The sequence below is a fragment of the Gymnogyps californianus genome, chromosome 1 (genome assembly GCF_018139145.2).
Source record: "Gymnogyps californianus isolate 813 chromosome 1, ASM1813914v2, whole genome shotgun sequence".
In the NCBI taxonomy this organism is placed as follows: domain Eukaryota; kingdom Metazoa; phylum Chordata; class Aves; order Accipitriformes; family Cathartidae; genus Gymnogyps; species Gymnogyps californianus.
This window is the reverse complement of record NC_059471.1, coordinates 168457363-168477009: the sequence shown is the minus strand read 5'-3', so window position 1 is coordinate 168477009 and position 19647 is coordinate 168457363. Positions and strand designations below refer to the sequence as shown.

Below are 19647 nucleotides of genomic sequence, written 5' to 3'. Positions count from 1 at the left end.
GTATAGAAACGGGGGGAGTACTCTCCTGAAAAACAAAACAAAGGCTTTTGTTACACAAAATTTTTCCCCGTGCCCTGCCAAAATGCAGCAGATTGTTGGAAGTTTTTCACGTGACACGGCGACCACCCTCCGGTTCCCATCCCAGAGGAGCTCTTGTATTCCAGGTATGTGTCGTAATCACGCGGTTCTTCTGTGCTCGTCATCTGTCTTGCTAGGATCTGCCACCCTGAAGCTGAGGAGCTTTTCCTGTGAGCAGTGCCCGTGAAAGAACCGGATTCCTGGGAACGCTTTTCATTCTGATGAATCTGTTTTCTTAGCAGTTCTTGTCTAGCTCTACCTCAAGATGAGATAGCTGCTATATGGAATAACTTATGTCACAGTAAGAAACACTCTAATCTGCTGCTACGTTAACCTTCTACTACTGGGCATTTTTAGCCAAGGTGATACTTAGCTGTGATACGCCTGGGGTTGCAGTGGAGAACACGTTATACTAAGGTCCTTCAAAAGAAGCTCCCTCCAGGCTAGCCCCTGGCCTGGGGATTTAAAATCACCAATACCAATGCGGGAACAAGCAGACTGAGAAGATAAGAGCTTTGGGGTGCAATGAGACAGTCGTGTTGCACACGGAAGAAGTGATTTATGGCTCGTTGCTGGCAGCCTACTGTAAGCAGTCACAGGCCAGGTATACCCCACGGCAGAGCCAAGCTCTGAGGAACGACGTGGGGCAGACGCAGGGCAGCTCGCTGGGCTTTTTGATAGTGGTTCTGCAAAGCACAAGGGCAAACGGCAGGCGGAAGACAAGGAGTGCTAGTAAAGTGCAAGGTGGTGATTCTTGTAAATAATCAAGAGTAGTTGCTGCGATGTGGAATCAAGTCACCAAACGTTGAGCATACTTCCTGTCATTCGTATTAGTGATTGTGAGGAAAAGTAGGGTCTGTAGCTATGGTGTGCTCGAAGCAGTGAACAATATTTTGAACAGACTGGAGGGGGAACTAGTCCTCTTCGTATGAAAGCATAGTTCTTGTCCTCATTAGGATGCCAGCCCTAGGGTTGATGCACTGCACTAGTAAAACTAAACCACACTATAGCTTGCTGAAAGCTCAGCTTCATTCTAACGCAGCACAGAGGAATGACTTGTTCTGGTACAAAAAATCCAAGCGCAGCACATGATTAGACTACAGTGGTGCAAAAATCTTGCATGTAGACCTCGTGAATTTTCAGGCACAATTCTGTTGTCCAAACATTTTAAAAAAAGTTCCAGTGCTTTTTTTTTGCCCCCCCCCTTTTTTTTTTTTTTACTTTATGGATGTTGTTGTGGCTTGTTCGCAGCACTAGCTTTTAAATTGCTGGCCCTTCAGATTCCAAAAATTACTTCCAACTGATATATGTCATCTTGAATTGCTACAGAGTGTTCAGTGAAGCCAGTTTCACAGGTTCAATGCCCATGAGTCAACCAAAAATCAAGATAAGGACTTTAATCCTAAGCCTTTCTATTCACCCCATGTGTTGGTTTGGTTTTTCATTTTTGAGTCTTGAGGTTTCAGATTCTCCAGCTTATACTTGGAATGTTAGTTGCTGAAAACCTCTTCATTTTAATTAAAGGAAAGCTGAGAATCCCACAATCCTAAAATGTGATGCTTGAAAAAAATAATAATAAATAATTGCAAGATGAATGATGAAAATGGAATTGGTGACTGTATTTAGTTTAGCACTAAACCTAGCAGAAGTGTGAACTATGGCTCCATTTTATTTGTATGGGTATTTCCCTGCTGCTAGTATCACCAGAGACAGAAAGTGGTTCAAGTACTAGATGGGTAGGTAGAGTGGGAATGTAACCAAGCAGCTGCACCCATTGCATTAGAAGTAATTTTATTTTAATTTGATCTCATCAGTATTGTCCTAATTATATTTTATGTAACCACATTCTAGATAAACAATATATAATTATTAGCAAGAAGGAAAAATTGTTCACTAGAATATGGGTGCAGAGGGGTTTATTTTTATATCGTAAACCAATCTGGAACTTACTCCTCACTAAAAACTGTGGAGCTTTAGAATCTGAGACTCTTATAAAAGTCTCATCACCTTAAGAAAACAGAATCTACATACGATAGGAAGGACAGGGTTCTGTAGTTGCCTGAATTCCTGTACCTTAGCCACCTCTCGTGTCTTAGCAAAGTGTTCCTGTAGGTAAATTACCTTGTTAAAGATCGTAGAAAAACTTTATTTACTTACGTGCTGTCCTGGTTTTGGCTGGGATAGAGTTAATTTTCTTCTTAGTAGCTGGTACAGTGCTGTGTTTTGGATTTAGTGTGAGAATACTGTTGATAACACTCTGATGTTTTAGTTGTTGCTAAGTAGCGCTTATCTGAAGTTAAGGATTTTTCAGTTTCCCATGCTCTGCCAGCAAGCAGGTGTGCCAGAAGCTGGGAGGGAGCATGGCCGGGGCAGCTGACCTGGACTAGCCAAAGGGGTATTCCATACCATGGAACGTCATGCTCAGTATATAAAGCTGGGGGGAGTTGCCCAGGAGGCACGGATCGCTGCTCCGGCATCGGTCAGCGGGTGGTGAGCAATTGCATTGTGCATCACTGGGTTTTTTCCTTGGGTTTTATTTCTCTCTTTTTTTAATTATATTCCTTTTCATTACATTATTATTATTACTATATCTTTTTATTATTAGTTAGTATTGTATTTCATTTTACTTTAGTTACTAAACTGTTCTTATCTCAACCCACGAGTTTTACTCCTCCCCCCCCCGATCCTCCTCCCCATCCCACTGGGAGGGGGGAGAGGGGAGCGGCTGCGTGGTGCTCAGTTGCTGGCTGGGGTTAAACCACGACACATGCTGTATTCAAGAGCTTTTTCTTGTATTCCTGATAAAATTCCTATGGATTTTTCCTTTGGCTATAAGCTTAGGATCTAGCAGAAAGTAAGTCGAGTGGTGTCAGGGCTTTGTTCTTCTTAAGCCAAAACACGTGACGGAAATGGGAAGAGATACCTTTAGACGTGGGTGTCGTGTCTAACAGTCATTTAAAATAAAGTAAAATAAAACTTCTGCTGACTTTGCTGTCATTAAAATAAATCTAAGTATCATATTGGCTGCTAGAGGAAATAATGGCTTGAGGGATTCTAAAAGTTGTATTACTGATTCTCAATAATTATAAGAAACTTTTCTGTCCAAAGGAGAAATTTTATTTTTTAAAAGCTATAGAAATAAAGGAAACTTTTAGTACATAAACCATAAAATTTCCAAATAGAATAACTAGAAATTACTTGAAAGCTCTGAGCTGGTTAGTGCTGTATACACAAAGGAAGTGGGGATGACAAGCTACTTTGGTATCTCAGCTGAGCTCCTGAAAACCACTTCTTTATTAGTGTTAACTTCAGCAGGTCTCAGTATTTTGCTAAGCCCGTAGCATGACTGAAAATGCCTGGAAACATCATTCCACCGACACATAACTTCAGTTCACCAAGGTCTGAGCTCGCTTTACAACAACATGGCAGCTTGCCACAGTATTGCTGAAATTGGGTAATTTCTACAACGGGCTGAAGATCAGTCAGAGAAACCGGGAGGCAGAGTTGGTGCTGCCAGGGGTTGTGAAGGGCACCGGTGCTGACCATCGCTGGTCCTGATCTGCTGCCTTAAGACGGGGGGCACGCTACAAGCTAGGTAGAACACAGCTGCCAGGAAACCAGACGAGAAGCTATTCTGCTTGCTGAGGAGGGAATTATCTGTCTGGCTTTTGGTGTCTGAGAAGGGACTGAAGGGAAAGAACATGGCAAAGCCCACAGCTCCTATGAGAGGTGGCACTTCTCACAAGGCGTATCAAATAACTAACCCTCAGGACCAGGACGATGCTGAAAGGTGTATTAGTACAGCGTAAAGCTCCAGGGGAGTAACTAGTATCAGCACAGTTTGGAACCACATATATAAACAAAGTCTGGCTAGATAACTGAATTTCAGGGGGAAAAAAAAAAGCTTATAGCAAAATCAGTCCGTCCTGGTCCCAGGGTTGCCAAGGCGGGGAGGGATTAACTGTGTTTATTAATCAGGTTATCTACAGGGCTTTGAAGAAGCCAGTGCCTCTGAGAAAGTCTAGGGAAATGTAAAAACATATCACCATAATTATGGTGTTTAATCTGCCTGATAAATTGTGGATTTTATTCTGCTTAAATCCTATTTAAAAAAAGGATTGCACCTGTGTTCTGTTTTGTTTTCTTCCAGAGTTGGAGCTATTAACTCTCCAGGAACTGAAATACCAAAACAATACCATTACTTTCTGTGGTATTAAGGAGGAATAAAATGCAGGAGCAAAAGCTATTTATATTAGCAGAAGGAACAAGCTGGCATTTAGTAGGAAAAAGTTCAAACAGATAACACCCAGGAAAAGTTTAGTGCTGAGTGCTGCAAAGAACAAAATGCATTTTAAAAAACCCAAATTCATTGTTCCTGCCTTAATTTTTCCTTCACTGGCAGGCAGGGTTTATGTAAGTAAATCCTTTTGTTTTCAGTCAAATTGTTCCATAATTGATGTTTCATAGCTGAGGATCGCAATTTGGTGCACTGTCGGTTAACAAATAGTAAATGCAGAGGTATGTTAAACGTGGGAAAAGATTCAAAGCCCAGTGCAAATTCTTATTTTGACTTTATTGAGGTAATTTGGATCAGGCTTGATAACAAGAATTATATAAGAAACAGTTGTAAGACTGGTAGTTGAAAGCTGGAAGATCCCTTTTCAAAATGCTTTGTTACAGTTTAATTGTGTCTCTTCAGGTTGCAGCCCTGAAACAGGATCTGTTCAGCTGAATCTCTGTACCCACACTGTTTGTCTCGGGGGGATCTCCAAATTAGAGGGATTGCTCTGGACACCTATATGACAGACATCATACATTTGCTTTTTTTCTTACCTAGTGTGCTGCTTGACACAGTCTGGAGGGCAGAATAAGTTGTGGATCAACTGTTATTGTTTATGGGACTTTTAGCCAGTTCATTTTCTTTTAGGAAGAGCAATATTAAACAAGACTGAGCCTACATTAGCTGCAATTTACCCATCTGTAAAGTGGGCAGTGGACTCAACATTTTGTAATTTATCAGCACGGGGTGAAAAGTTGCTTATATTTCAATTAACATTGATAGGAACTTAAGCTGCAATGATGGTAGTATCTTTGACTGGCTGCATTGCTAGGAAGAGAGAAGAAAGTAAGTTAGGAAAGTGAGATTCTTGTCTAACTAGATTGCAGTGGAAGTGGCATCGCAGCTCCTTCGTGAGCTGAAGCGCTTCAGACGCGTGTTGTCTGCGAGGGAAACTGCCTGCGAGAAGGTAACTGTTTTCTGGAAATTCATCTGTTAACTCCCCTGATGGAGGATGCAGTGCCTACTGCAGGCTGCTGAACGAGCCCACTGCAACCATGCATGCAGACAGGTTTCATTTTGAAAGGGAACAAAACAGAGTAAGTGAATTTTCAATTGAAGGGTATTTTTGTCTGAAAACAGGACGTATGGAAAAAGTATAAGCAGTGGCAAATCTCTTGCTAGGCTACCTGTAAAAACTTTCCACGAACCATTACTAGCTCCTGAAAAGCTTAACCTGAAAGTAAGAACCTTTAAAAATATAAGTACTGTATATGAGTTTTTCCAGTTCAAAGCCTGGGAAAGAAACAGAAGATTATAAAAAGCAGTAGTTATTCTCCCCCTAAATAAAGCCAACCTTCCAGTCTTTTATCTAAAATGCTAGACAACCATTTCATATGCTGTAATTTGCAAACAAAAGAAGTTGGTTTTGGGAAAAGGTTTCAGACTTGAATCTTAAATTCCTTTTACTTATTTGTCAATGTTTGATTTTCAGGCTAATTTGTGCATTTTCTTTGTTCTCACATTATTAAAGTGGTTGCTTTACATTTAAAAACAAGTTTTGTAAGTCTGGAATAAATATTTAGAGACTTGCAGTATTTCATCTGTCTCCTCAAAGCATCTTGAATTTAAACTTCAAAACCAGAGAACTACATTAATTCATATATTTAAAGAAAATGGACTAAAAATTCTGAGAAATACTGAGTCACATTTTGCAAATATTAGTTGCAGGTTTTTTATTACAATTCATTGCACAGATTTTTTTTTTTTCTGGAATGAATACAAAAGTTTCACATTTGATGCCTGCTTTTAACTATTCTGCATTCAACTTTTGGCTAGAGGTTATTTGTATCAAAGTAAACAGCATTAAGAATTAATTCATTGCAGTACTGCTAATAAACATTTTTATTACTGAAACAAATGTAAAGGTATAGATACTACACAGTCACTTCAAACCCCATGGTTTAAGATGTTTTGAAATTTTGTGCTATATTTTACCTACATGCTGGACATGCCTTTTAATAAAATAATCCTTTCAAGGAAGTTCATGATGTCTCACCTACATTTTATATTCATTGCTCTCTTTGAACTGCATTTAATTTAAAGCCTTTATTATTTCAATGAATGGGAAGTTATGAAGTATCAGAATAATCTGAGCGGCAGCCCAGGGGCTGATCCCCTTCAGCATGCACTTCAGTCCTGCCGGTCATCTTTTCTCAGGAGCGATAAGGAATCACTTTTGGAGTAGCAAATGCCACCTGAAGAGTGTCACACACACACACCCCACCCCCCCAAATGCGCAGTCCAGTGCCCTCAAACCCTGCTGGCACCCGGTGCAGCACGCCTAAGCTCAGTCTACAAGTTGGGCAACCTTTCCATACCAAAACCTTCCCTTCCTTGGCATCAGCCTGGTTTCTGGTGGCTGGCGCAGGAGACCTGGATGTTGGCATCAGGGAGGGCCACGCTTGCAAAGGGAGTGCAACGGGGACCAGGGTGAGGAGGAAGAGGAGAGGGAGGAAGGGAAGGGATTATTGCCTGGGACCGCAGTGGACGGCAATGGCTTGCAAGATCCTCATCTGGTCTTCAGGCCACCGAGTTTGGGCCACCCTGACTTATATTTTAACAGTGTTTTTGAGATACATCACATTCAGAAATGTTTTCTGTGCTCTTCTTTCTAAAAATGACAGACAACTATATATGTTTCTTTTTTTCCATCTTTATTTTAGAGGTTTTATGAGAGGTTTAACCAATTAGATGTGTTTTTAATAAACAAATCTAGAGGCTCATATTTCTTTTGTCCTTAAAGTTGGAATGCTGTCCTACAGACAATTGAAAACAGCATAGTCCTAATAGATTAAATCTGCTTGCACTAGTTTTAAAAACACATTTTGGCTCTTGTTATCAGCAGAAACAAATTAGTCTGTAGAAAACAAAGAAAATACGTACATGCTAGGATACAGCTTGACTCTAATTAGCATAAAGGATCCTCTCAAAAGCTTTTTTTTTTTTTTAAAAATCTCGTACAGAGTTTCTAAAAAGATTTGGGACTTTTAAGTGAGCTTTAAAAAAGTGTACGGTAAATTTAAAAATCTGGTATTCTGACCTGGAATAACACACATGTAAAGAGAATAGCATTGTCAGAAGAGATGCCACTTAGCTTGGTTCCCACAGATTTGGACTTGCTACCTCAAATTCAGCAGTCCTCAGAAGTGTGGCCTGACGACCACGGGTGATTTCCCAATCCACAGAACCAGAGAGAAGAAGGTTTTAACTCTAAAAGTCTGATGATACTGATGTGCGGGATCTACAAAGTCTAGGAAATACTTTTTTAATCTACATGGTTAGCTTTGAGATTTGAGCAGAGTTAGTGGGGAGTGGAGCTGAACCCAAACTGGCTCAAAAATATACATATATATTCGTCCCTAAAACTGGAATAGAACCAAACCATCCTTTTGAAGTTTTGTTGAACTCAGACCAGAACTGAACTGGAAGAATTTTAGTCAGGGCTGAACCCAAACAGAACCAAAATGAAAAGTTTAAGGGCTTTTCCCCTTGGACTTGCGCGCATCCTTATTCTGTAACTGCAGAGTATAATCAACACCTGAGGTGCATTGCTAAAGATGAACCCCAAACACCAGTAGTGCATTTACAGTTTCTGCTAGTGAATTTGCAGCACTAAACTACTGGAAGGAAAAGGAAACACCAGATTTTCCCGTTAGTCAGACTTGGACCTCTGCTGTCATCCTCTTCCTTCCTAGGCTTATCCGTTTCCTTTCATTGCTTTCCTTCTTCGCATCTCTGTTTAGACTGTAAGCAAGGACGTGACTAAATGCTGGCTGTACGACTGCTACCATTTGCTTCAGTGGGAACCGGAGTCGCTCTGTGCGTATCCATATGTTTTGCTAACTTTCTAAGATATTCTTGGACAGTATAAAATAAATAATCCTAATTGCCTCATCTGGCAAAAAGATATAGTAAATGCAAGTGATGTAACGGCTTGTCTTCATTTTCTATTTTAAAATGTAGGCACATTATCTGCAATTAAATGCAGCTGTCAGGATTACAATGATGTGATATTTTAAGTCTCCAAGTTTGGTCACTCCAATTCCAGATATAATAGAGTTCCTTTCATCGTGACTGAAAAAAAAAAAAAGCTGGCAATCAGAAACACAAGAAGCTAAGAAAGGAAACTTTCGGTAGCTGTACAGCGCTGTGCTGAGGAACGATCATATAGATGGTTTGTGGCGTCCTCTGCTCCCTGGTGCCGGTTTGTGTTGTTTACAAATGTATTTTCTCACAACCAGTATTACAAACTATCCACGACACGAAAATTTAAAACCACCTCAGCTGCACTTTGGCTACAACAGCAGCATACTTCTTGTCTTAGAGTTACTGACGATGACTTGTGTGGTTTCCAGTGTTGTCAAGGTCATAGTATATATGTTAATGCATCACTCTGAAACATCCCATAAGAGTATTTAAGTTTTTTATGTCTGTGGTCCTAGAAGACTAACGTGTGCCTGAGACAAAAAACACTTACCTTGGTTTAACAGATGTATTAGAATAAGATATTATTTATCAATTATTTAAAAGCAATTTAAACCCCTTGTATCAAATTTATTGTCTGGAAATAATCCTAAATAAAAGCGTTATGTCAATTAAACCAAAATATTGCTTTAAAATTGCCAAATAAGTAGCATCTCTGCAGAAGCTGGCCACATAATAAATGTATATAATTTTTTAAACATTTCTTAAATCCAGCATACCAACTTTGCCTTTAAGACTGTGATTTACATTCTGCATCCACATAAATTTTCAACTTTGTTGTCAGCCACAGGAAAATCAAGGAAAAGGATCTAAGCTTTCTGAGTGTGACCAAGTGTGTATCTTTATGCAAAATCTTGTAGATAATTATCATGTTAAGCATATGCAGTATGTGAGCTCTACCAGTAATACTTTCAGTTATGTTTTTCCATGACAAATATTTCCTGGGTACAATATGTAGGAAAGGCATGTAAAGGTTTCCATAACTAACTTCCAAATACCCTTAAATCTGTACGATTAGTCTAAACTGACTGTACAAATGGGATTCACACAGCGGCAACATTTCTAGCAGCAGCTGCAGCAACCACCTTTCCTTCTTTTCCAAAGGGTAGGCATTAGCAAGCCGAGCAGACCACAGCCAGCTCGCTGTGGTCGCCTGCAGCTTCAAGGTAGCGCGTTCCAGCTCTGCAGGATCTTTTTTTTTTTTTCTTTCATCGCTATTGCGGTCCTGACATGAAAGAAAAGGGCTGACACTGCTCAAGCTCGAGTGACACCTGACACCTACGCAAAGATGGAAAAAAGTTCTTCCATGATATGTGATAGGAAATGACACCGCCTCGTTTTTATAGCTCTATAAATCACAGTTTTCTCTCTTCTACTGTACTTTGGTTTCAAATATTCCTATAAAATGATGTGAAAGAGATGTTTTCGTATTCAGTAATAGATGAATAACACTACGAGAATGTGCACAGCACTGTGGTAGACACAGGCTGGACCTTACTTTACTAAATGGTTTTCATCTATGAAAGTTTCTTCATTTTTAGGCTGTTCAGATGAATGTAATGAAGATAAATACGTGTAGTATTCAATATAACATTGCTGTATGTTTGATACGATGATAGCAGCACCTGGATGAAGTATGCCTTAGCATATACTTGCAAATAGGAAGGAGTATCCCTAGAGGGTAATGAGATCAGCTGTTTCTAATATCACGAAAACTCCACTTTTGTAATTTCTAATTTAATTTTAGATACAACTCCTCCGCTCGCTAAAAAAAAAAAAAACAAACCAAAACCCACCACCCAGATGCTGAGAGCGCAGCAGGTCCTCCAAACTCCTGGGAAGGAGCCTCCTTCGCGGAGACGCCCCCCCCTCCGGCAGCCCCCGGCACCGGCAGACGGCACCGAGCAGCGGAGGGGACCCCAGCCGCGGCTGGGGCTGCGCGGCGGCCTCTCTCCCTCCGGCTGTACTCGAGCTCGCGTGGGGCCGGCTACGCGCCGGCTGACAGTCTCCTGTCTGGGCTTGCTTCCCCTTGCTGGACGCCCACTCGCGAAGCTCGCCACAGCCGGGCGCTCCAGCCAGTCCCGCCACGGACGGGGGCCGGCTCCGCGCTGCCAGCCCCCCCCCCCCCCCCAAACCACAACCCCGCAGCAGACCCCCACCCCCGCCGCACACGTCCCCCGCCCCGAGGCCCACCTTCCCGGCCGGGAAGCGGGTGGCACGCGGCCGCCCGTCCCGACCCGCGGGGCCGCCCTGCCCCGCTGCCCACAGCTGACATGGCGGCCGCAGCGCCTGCCTTCCCCCCCCCCCCCCCCCCCCCCCCCCCCCCCCCCGCCCCTTCGTCCTCAGCGGGGCCGGCAGCGGCGGCCCTTCCTCGGCCGGCCCGCAGCAGGGCGGCGGCGGCGGCGGCGGCTTCCGGCGAAGCCCTCTTGCCTTCAACAAAGATGGTGCTCCCCGCGCAGGCTCCGCGGGCGCCGGGGTGCCCTGTGTAGTTCCCCACTTCCCTCTTGTAAGTATGGGGCGAGGGCGGAGGGGGCTCTCCCCTCACAGCGCTCGCCGCCCCGACCGCTCTCTCGCCCGCTCCGCGGTGCGGTGCCGGCGGCCCCGCTCGGCTCGGCCCGGCCCGGTTCCCCCCGCCCGCTGCCCCGGGCGCCGCTGAGGAGGAAGCAGGAGTAAAGGCGTCAGCCCGAGCGGTGCCGAGGGGCCTTTCGGCGGCGGCCCCCCGCGCTGCGGGGCCGGGGCAGGGGCCGGGCTTCCGCGGGGCGGGCCGGGGCGGCGGGGGCCGCGGGCCCGCGGCAGCGCCCGCCTCCGCTGCAGAAGCCATGCCGAGCCGTGCCCGGAGGGAGGGCGGAGGGGAGGAAGGCCGGCGTGCTGCTGCCTGTCGGGCTGGAGCCGCGGCGGGAGGCTCGGGGCTTGAGTGCCAGCAGGTCGGGCAGCCGGCCCCGGACCGCGGCAGGAGCCGCAGCTTCCACACCTCGGTTAGAGGGAAGAAGTTAAAAGCAAAACGTGATTTTCTGGGGGGAGGTTTTTAACTGGTAGGCATGCTGTGAATAGCTAAAATCACTCACGGATTAGGCAGGGTGGACCTTATTCTTAGCTAAGCAGGCACATGGGAACGTACTCGGAGTCATAAAAAGCCCTGTGCAGTTGGTGTTTGGGAAAATGCCAAAGTGTTTCTAGCCAAGAACTAAGTGAATGTTCTTTTTAGGATCAGAAGGGGTCTTTTTAGGGTCAAGGCTTTCAGAAGTTTTATCCCCATTCATGGACAGATTCTGTGTCAGATCCAGAAAAATGCAAACCTGCCTGTGTCGGTGTGGTGATAAGTCAAGGACTGCGCTCGTTCAGCAGGACGTGGGGGTATGGTTCTTAAAATTTGGCTCTACAATGGAAAAGATGCATTTTTAGAAGTATCTGGGGAAGGTTTGAGCCATGTCATCTTTTGGGTAAATGGACGTCTCATCTTTTTACTTTCCCTCTAGCACCAGCATTACTAGAGAAAATTTATTTTAGAGCTTACTTCGGATCCCTAGATATAGGCTGAAATTAAAATTAATTTAAATTAATTCTATGTTGCACTAAACTCCGTCCCTCCACTATTGGGCACTGAAATCCTGATACATTTCCATATCTGGCTGCTTAGTTCCTGACTCAGACATTTCCTTCTCATGGTAAACACACACAAAGAAATACTTAATCTTTAAAAAGACCTTAAAATTCAGTACACCCCATCCTAGAAGTTTACTGGTCCAGTGACCTTGGTGTTAAGGGCCCTTGGTGTTAAGAGCTTTAAAACCTGAGTTGTGCTCACCCTGCAGTCAGTGAGCCAGAGGCCTTTTTCAGCAGAAATTCCCCCTTCAGATTCATGGCTTGATAGGCATTTTTCAATGCATGAAGGTGCAAACTGAGATGGTTTGAAAAGGCCTTATTTTTGAAAAGCGTTGACCACTTGGGTCATGAAGAAGGGGAACTCACCAAGTGCTGTACAGTGACTGGAGAAGTCGATGTTCCTCGTCCGGCACATGAGCAAGGAGGCTCCTGGACGGGGACTCTTGGTGGCCCGTGCAGAATGTGAAGCACAGGAGCTTCTTAGCATCTGAAACAGTTTTCTGCCTGGGTTGAGATAATGCACTCACAGCTGCTCCTGGGTGCCTGTCTTGAACTCTGCAAGCACTTCATGAGCTCAGGGGTGGTCAGGGAATCCTGGAAGGGAGAAATGGCAGGGATCTGCTGCCTGAACTTTATCTGGTTTTGCTTTAGTCCAGTGATTGCTCCCAGTAGTGTAAAGGTAGTGCGTGTTGGAGACCAGAATCTTCAGCTTCACCTGTCCAACATGAGCATCCTAACATCAAATGGGGAAATCCAGTTGTCTTTCTTCCCTGCTCTTTTTCCATCTCCTTGCTCGTACTATCATCTCACTCCATGATGGACTTTTTGATGTTTGAGCTATGCTTAGCAAACTAGCATTTTTTAAGGACATGTGCCGGGATAGTTGGTCCTAAATGACCCTGAGACAGAACGTAGGTGCCTCAAAATTCACTTCAGTATATGAGAAACACACTGGGTAACCCAGGAAAGATGGAGTCTTCCTGGGAAGGTGCCATCTAGCAATGCTTTCAGCACTCGGGGGAAGCAGTTTCAGAAAGTGGCTTTATCAGGTGGTGTCACAGACAGGGTTTTCCAGTCTCTCTTAGGGTCCTAGGCTCTTGCATTCTGTCCAAGATGCCACTTACGTGCCTATATGTTCTGTCGGTTGCCTGCCCTGGATTTTAACAACCAGGCCAACCATCCAACCTTTGATGGGGCCTTGGGAGTCTGTAGGCACCGCTCACAATGTAAAGACTTTAGCAGGTTTCTTACAAAAGCTTTGAAAATCTCTGCCTCTCCTTGTATCCTCAAGCTGAATGAAGTGCAGTTTCTGCAAGGTCTAGCTGTTTGAACAGCAGCATCTAGTTTAATTATCAGAAACTCTCTTGGTAATCACACTCAACACCTGCTGCAGTTCTTTGACTTCATTATTTAGTCATGAGAAAGTATTTAATTGTATTACTCTGTCATTTTCCTTTTCAAGTGCCATTAACGGGCCTAGGGATATGTTTGTCGTTAAGGACTAGACTAAACATCTTGATGCGGTTCATAGGTCTGGCACGGACTCCCGGTATGATCTTGGATGAGTTGCTTGGTCTCTCTGGACCTTGATTCCTCTTCTGTAGAGTGGCTATAAAATGCATCTTTTCCAGCTTTTGTCTAGTCAGAGTGTTAGTCAAGTGAAATGGAAGCTGGCTGAGGGCATCCGATTGCTTCCTGTGAACACATCAGAAGGGTAAATACCAGGGAGGGAGAAGAGCTACGTAAGCTAAAGAACAGTTTTGGCAGAACAAATGCCTATAAATAGAAGGTGGATAAAGTTGAGATGGAAATTCAAAGAAAGTTTCTTATCATCAGATCAGTCAAGTTCCAGAGCAGCCTTCCAGGATGAGTCAGGGGGGAGAACGACCTGGTGCGTAAGGTACATTTCTACCCCTCCTACAGTGAAAATGCATCGCATAGGCCAAAGCTACCTGCTGACTCTGTCCCTGCCACTGCTGCCTGGCTGTGGTGCATCTACCAGTCCTGCTGCTGTTTTTGCGCTACTGCAACAGCAGTAACATCAGAGGCATCAGTAACAGAGGTCAGGTGTGACACCTCTCTAACTTTTTGGGGGTAGAGTCTCTTAAGGACTGGCAAATGTTCTAGCTGCCTCTAGCATGGACCTTGACCGGTTAGTGAGCGGGATTATTTGGCCTGGTTTTTATTCCAGCAAAGGACTGGTCTTCACAATGCCAAAGGTTCTCTTCCTATCTAATTTTTCCCAGAAATGGCTGCATTTTAGCTTGTGAGACAGTGAAATCTGAGCGGAAAGAAGATGGTGGGGATCATTAATAGTTTTCCCAGGTTGGTGATTCTGAGGGTGGCATTCTTTCTAAAGGTTGCCAGGTATCAACCATCACTTCTGGATGTTCAGGCATCACTTCTCGATGTTAAAGGTTGAAGTATTTTAATCTTCACGCATTTCCCTACTCCTTTTCTCACACTCTAGATTGCCAGATGGATGCCAGAGACAAGCAGCTTTTACGCTCCCTGCGCCTGGAGCTCTGCACGGAGGTGCTGGTGGATGGAGTTGTTATTCAGTATCTCTACCAAGAAGGGATTCTCACAGACAGTCATGTTCAAGAAATAAAATCCCAAACCACCACTCAGAGGAGAACCATGATGCTCCTGGATATTCTCCCCACCAGAGGACCCAAGGCTTTTGATGCGTTCTTGGATTCCTTACAGGAGTTCCCGTGGGTTAAAGACAAGCTGATGGTGAAGCGTAAGGAAATGATGGTACAAGATCCTGCAGGTAAGGCCAGGATTGTTGTAGCTGATATTTTGAAGCTTGTTCTCGAGCCATAATTTTGAAAGTATTGAATGTACCAGTAGTTTCAAGTTATGCGTCATGTAGATATGGAGCATGATACCAACAAAAGGGGACAGCCTGAATTTCGTGGAAGCCAAACTCCAGGAAGTATTGCGAAGTTTGGGGAGTGAGCAGGGCTGAGTTTCAGGAGACTGGGAGACAGCAGGAGAGGCTGCCTTGGGAGAGGCTGGGATGTAGGAGGACCCAGACTCCATTACCTCAAAGGGAACGGACTATAAAAAGTTGTTTTGACTAGCTGCAGAACAGTGTCTTCACCATCCATACCTGATTATTGTTTGGTTTATGTATGTTTTACAGTGTTTTGTTTCTGGATTGTTCATATTGACAGAATTTTTATTTGCTTTTATTATGATTTTAATGTCATTTTGATTTAGCAGCATATGCTAATTTAGATTTATTTAGTTTATTATGTTTACTGGAGTGCAAATATCTAGGATCATTACTTCCAAAATCACTAGCCATTGCTTAGTTTTAAAAAAAATTAGGAGCTAACCGATTTAGTGGGTGTTGTATAATCTTATTTAGTCAAATCTTTGGCTTTCTGACTTTTAAATGTACTTCTAAAACTAGTTTTCTGGCCTTGATGTTTGTTCAGAAGTGATTTCTTTACCAATACGTGCATGCAATTGTTGAGCTGTTTAGAAGTCAAGACAACTGCTTAAAATGCATGTTTGTTGCCCTAGATTCTGGCAGCATGCACTGGCTGCTAACCTCATGTTACCAGCGAGATAGTGAAATAGTCCTCACTTGGGAACATTGTTTCCGAGCAGTCTGATTAACCCTTCTCCAAGCCCTCCGCTCCCCCCCAGCCCCCATTTGAGTTTGGTCATATATATTTTGATGCACATGACGTGTGATTTTTCCAGTGTCAGTGTGCTTTGCGTGAGACTGAAAGCCTGTGAAGATGAATGACTAAGACCCGTTGACTGTCATGTGCACCTGCGTCCCAGTTAGCTGCACGTTCAAGAATGTTTTGTCAAGATCTGCTGGACAAATCTGACATTATCTTACCTTAGGACATTTTTAATGGAATATCGTGACACCTTGAGTTTCTGTTGGGTCTCTGTGGAGGTTGCTTTATGCTTGCTTGGAAATGGGTAAATAATTTTCAGAATTTGGGAAATAAATGTCCTGTGCTGCCCATAGGGGAAAACACTGGAAGTTCTTAGCACAACGCAAACTTGCGGCATTGAGTGTGTTGGACAAGACCTTGCTCGCTGTTATGACAAATCCTATCATGCTAACACTCTTTGTTTGCCTTACAAATCAGCCTGTTCATTTGCTAATTGCTGGTTAAGCTGTTGAATAATCCTTCCAGTTCCAGAAACGTACATGCAGCCATTGAGTACAGTCAGGATCATGTAGTTTGTTACTAGAAAAATTGTTTCCGATTTTTGTTCTTTTGATTGTTTTGTGGATTGCTTGTTCCTGTTCTTGATCGCTTGTGACTAATGTGCTGGATTTATGCGTATCAGGTTCTCCAGTTTCGAGTGTGCTGACTGTACTTGATAATCCTATTGCCAAATTTTGTGTGTAAATTAGAAAAGGCTTCCAGATTAGATCAAAGGTTACTGTTATTTTTACTGTGGCAATACAGAGTGTAAGAACAGGATAAGAGGCAGATAGCCAAGTTTGTTTTAATATTTAGGCATGTTCTTTAGAAGCTAAAGAAAGAGAGCACCATCTGTGCCCTAATAAATGCTGAGTGCACCCTGGAATGAATTGGAAACTATGGCGGCATCATCAGTGCTGATTACATGCAAGAAAATGTGGTTTGGGATAAAAAGCCTCGCTTTGCATTCTAAACAACAAACTTGTAAGCTTTTGTCTCAGCAGAGTACTTGAGCATATGCTTGGCCTTAAGCATGGAAAAAGCCATTGGCTCTAATAAAACTATAAGTGTACTTAAAATTAAATGTGTTCTTTAGTGCCATGCTAGATAACTTAACTTCTGCCTTATTGGAAACAGTTCTTATAAATGATGATTTGTCAGTGGCAATTTCTTTTAAAGAATCCATTTGTAGTGAAAAAAGCCTGCCCCGTACACACTACCTTTTTTTAGACCCTAAAACTTTTAAAATTGAAGTTGGTTTTATGGCCCCAGATTTTAAAATCTTTTTTCCTTTGAATCATGCATACTTATGGAAATTGCATGCCTGCTGTTCACTTGTTTATGCTCAATTAAAATTCTGTTTACTCAAGCAAAATATCCTCAGTTTTTGCAGATCTTTTGCAGGACTAAGGACTGGTGGCAAGTTGTTCCTTGAAGGAAGGTTTTATTTTATAGTCTTTCACTTCTCACTGACTACACGTAGGATTTTTGAAGTCAGTAAAAGTAGACTATTAGGTTTTCTCTATCTGAACATAAAAACTGTGGCATGTGCACAGTGATTTTTTCTATGTAGGCCTTTGGATTATTGTGCATTTTGTTCAAAGAGATCAGGTTTTCTATCTTTGCTTCAGCTGAGAAATATAGTTTGTTGGTTCCCAGTTAAAAAAAAAAATCACAACTGTAATTGTTAAAAAGCTTTTAATTTATTTTCTTCCCCTAGTTAAAAAAAAAACAAAACAAAACAGAACAACAAAAAAACCCAACAAACCAACTGAACCAAACAAACAGCAATTTCAGAAGGACAGAAGTAAAAACATTTTTGGTGATGTAGTGTAAGTATGATCTGGTGGACCGAGCAGCTACGAAATGGAAGCCAAAGTCTGAGACCTAAACAAGACACTGCCACTGACTCATTGGGAGCCTTTGAGCAAATTCTTCCAAGGCAATGGATTTATTGATTCCCAAGTTGTGTAACTCGGTGTAATGTTCATGGAGCAGCATAGAGTGTAACTGTAAATTGGCCCACGATTCAACCCAGAGTATGCTGTTTGGCTGCTTGCAAATAAATGAACTTTAAAACATGTGATATCCTGAGTTTTATTGCTGAACATCAGTTGACTTAAAAATAATAGGTCTGTATACTGTTATCTGCTGTAGTTCCAAGGAACACAGAAGACCCTAATCCTGCAGAGCACAAGGAATAGTTTTTCCATGGGAATCAGGGGAGTGATGTGCAGGCAGGTAGGGCCACTTGCATCTGTATAATTGCAGCAAAGAGACCCAAGATTCCTTCCCCTTACTTGTTTACTTTATGCACAGGACAGCTTTTTGCCTAGGGTCACCTTTCTCCTCTCTCGTATGGATCTGTCAGATGGCCACAGCTTTGGGGAAACCTTTTCTTAAGGTAGGGAAAGCATCATTGTAAAACCCAAAATTCTCAAGAAGAAAATTTAAAGTCATGTGCTTTTGGAGGTAAATATTTATGACTTTAATTGATTTCAAGATGATAGGGTGTATTTCTTGTTTGTGTAAGAACCTGTGACAAAACAGTTCACCCTGTGCAGAGTGGCATTGCAAGACTTTATTATTATAAACATCAACCACAGCATGAGTTCCTGGTTTTGAAGATCAAAACTTCTGCCGTAGTAAGAGTTAACAAAAATAATGTGGGTCTGTTTCACTGGGAAAAGACTGTTCTGGTTTTTCTGCCCTAGTTTGGATAACTTTATGCCTTTGTGAGGAACATAAATCTTCAATATAGTATTATAATTCCTACAAAAAACTACAGCTGTTGGCAACAGAATTCCATTCTTTCTAGGAACAGCAAACAGTTACCCAATATTTTTTGCACTGAATAAAAAAATATAAGCTTTGACGGCGTTTGTTTATCAGAATGTTTTTCTAATCTCTCTCCGCTCGGGAATTTCTCTGCCCAAGTATTATATTTCTCTCTATACTATATGTTGCTATAAAATTATTTACTTCTAAAAGTGTTAGTACTGCACCTCTTTGTAGTATAGATGATTTCTCCATTCCACAGGAAATTGCAGCGTATTGAGAAAGAGAAAAGCCTGAGATACAGTGTTTGCCAAAGGAATCCTGCAGCAGCCGTTGCTATCTGGCAAATGTTAGTGAATTTGGGGCATGGAGTTACACAGAATCGTCTTGGGAAAGCTGTTCTCTCACAGCTAAGCAAGGAATATTTTCTAATGCATGATCTTTTTGTTGTTGTTGTGGTACCTAGTCAGCAGTCTGCATTAGGGTCCTGTTAGACTTGGGTGAGGTTTTTTGATTTGAACAGATTTTGGTGTGGTTGGGGTTTTTTCCTGGATGTGTGGGGAGCGTGTGTTCTCATATAGCTACATAACGCTTCATGTTGTGTAACACTTCAGATGAAGCATGCAAATACAAAACAAAGCAAAACATGTACTTCTGCTGAGAAAGCCATCCTTCCCTTCCCCCCAGCTTTCCCAAAGTCCTTTTTCCACAGCTGGGTTGTAGGTTTCTAAGAATTCGGATTCAAATGCAACAGCATTAGGACATGGGGAAGTTTAGCATCTCTTCTTACCTTTTGTTGGCTGCTTCCTGCGCTCTTCCTGTCCTGCTTCCTCTCACGTCTAATGCAGTGAGGAAACAGCCTGGTCTCTTGCCTTTTCCATTTGGATGTCAGATAGGAGAGCAGCTGATGAATTCCTTTTCTCTCTCTAAAATGGTGGACAGAAGACGGTGGTTTTTTTCTTTCTTCTCTTTCCCTTCCCTGTCTTGTATAGTCCAGTGGCAGAAGGGGGAGTTTCCTCCCATGTATGTCTGAAGGAAAGGGATGGGCTTAGCAGCCTTGGCGGCACTGGATTGACCTGGAGATGAAGGAATGCCCTTGTGCCACATCCCAATGCCTGGAGGCTATAGAAAATGTTCTCTGGTTCTCTAGAGAGATTCAAAGGCATCTTCACAGGAGAA

At 42.9% G+C, this 19647-nt stretch overlaps 1 protein-coding gene across 2 annotated transcripts in view; it reads left to right on the top strand.

Annotated features, from left to right (window-relative positions):
• The first annotated feature begins 10852 nt into the window (after positions 1-10852).
• CRADD (CASP2 and RIPK1 domain containing adaptor with death domain) overlaps positions 10853-19647 on the top strand; it is an 82387-nt gene continuing 73592 nt past the window's right edge. For both annotated transcript variants that reach the window (XM_050900158.1, XM_050900165.1), the window contains exons 1-2: positions 10853-10907; positions 14475-14780. In XM_050900158.1, coding sequence (XP_050756115.1) covers positions 14483-14780 — 298 coding nt within the window. In that variant the 5' untranslated portion in view covers positions 10853-10907; positions 14475-14482. The remainder of the gene's footprint in view (positions 10908-14474; positions 14781-19647) is intronic.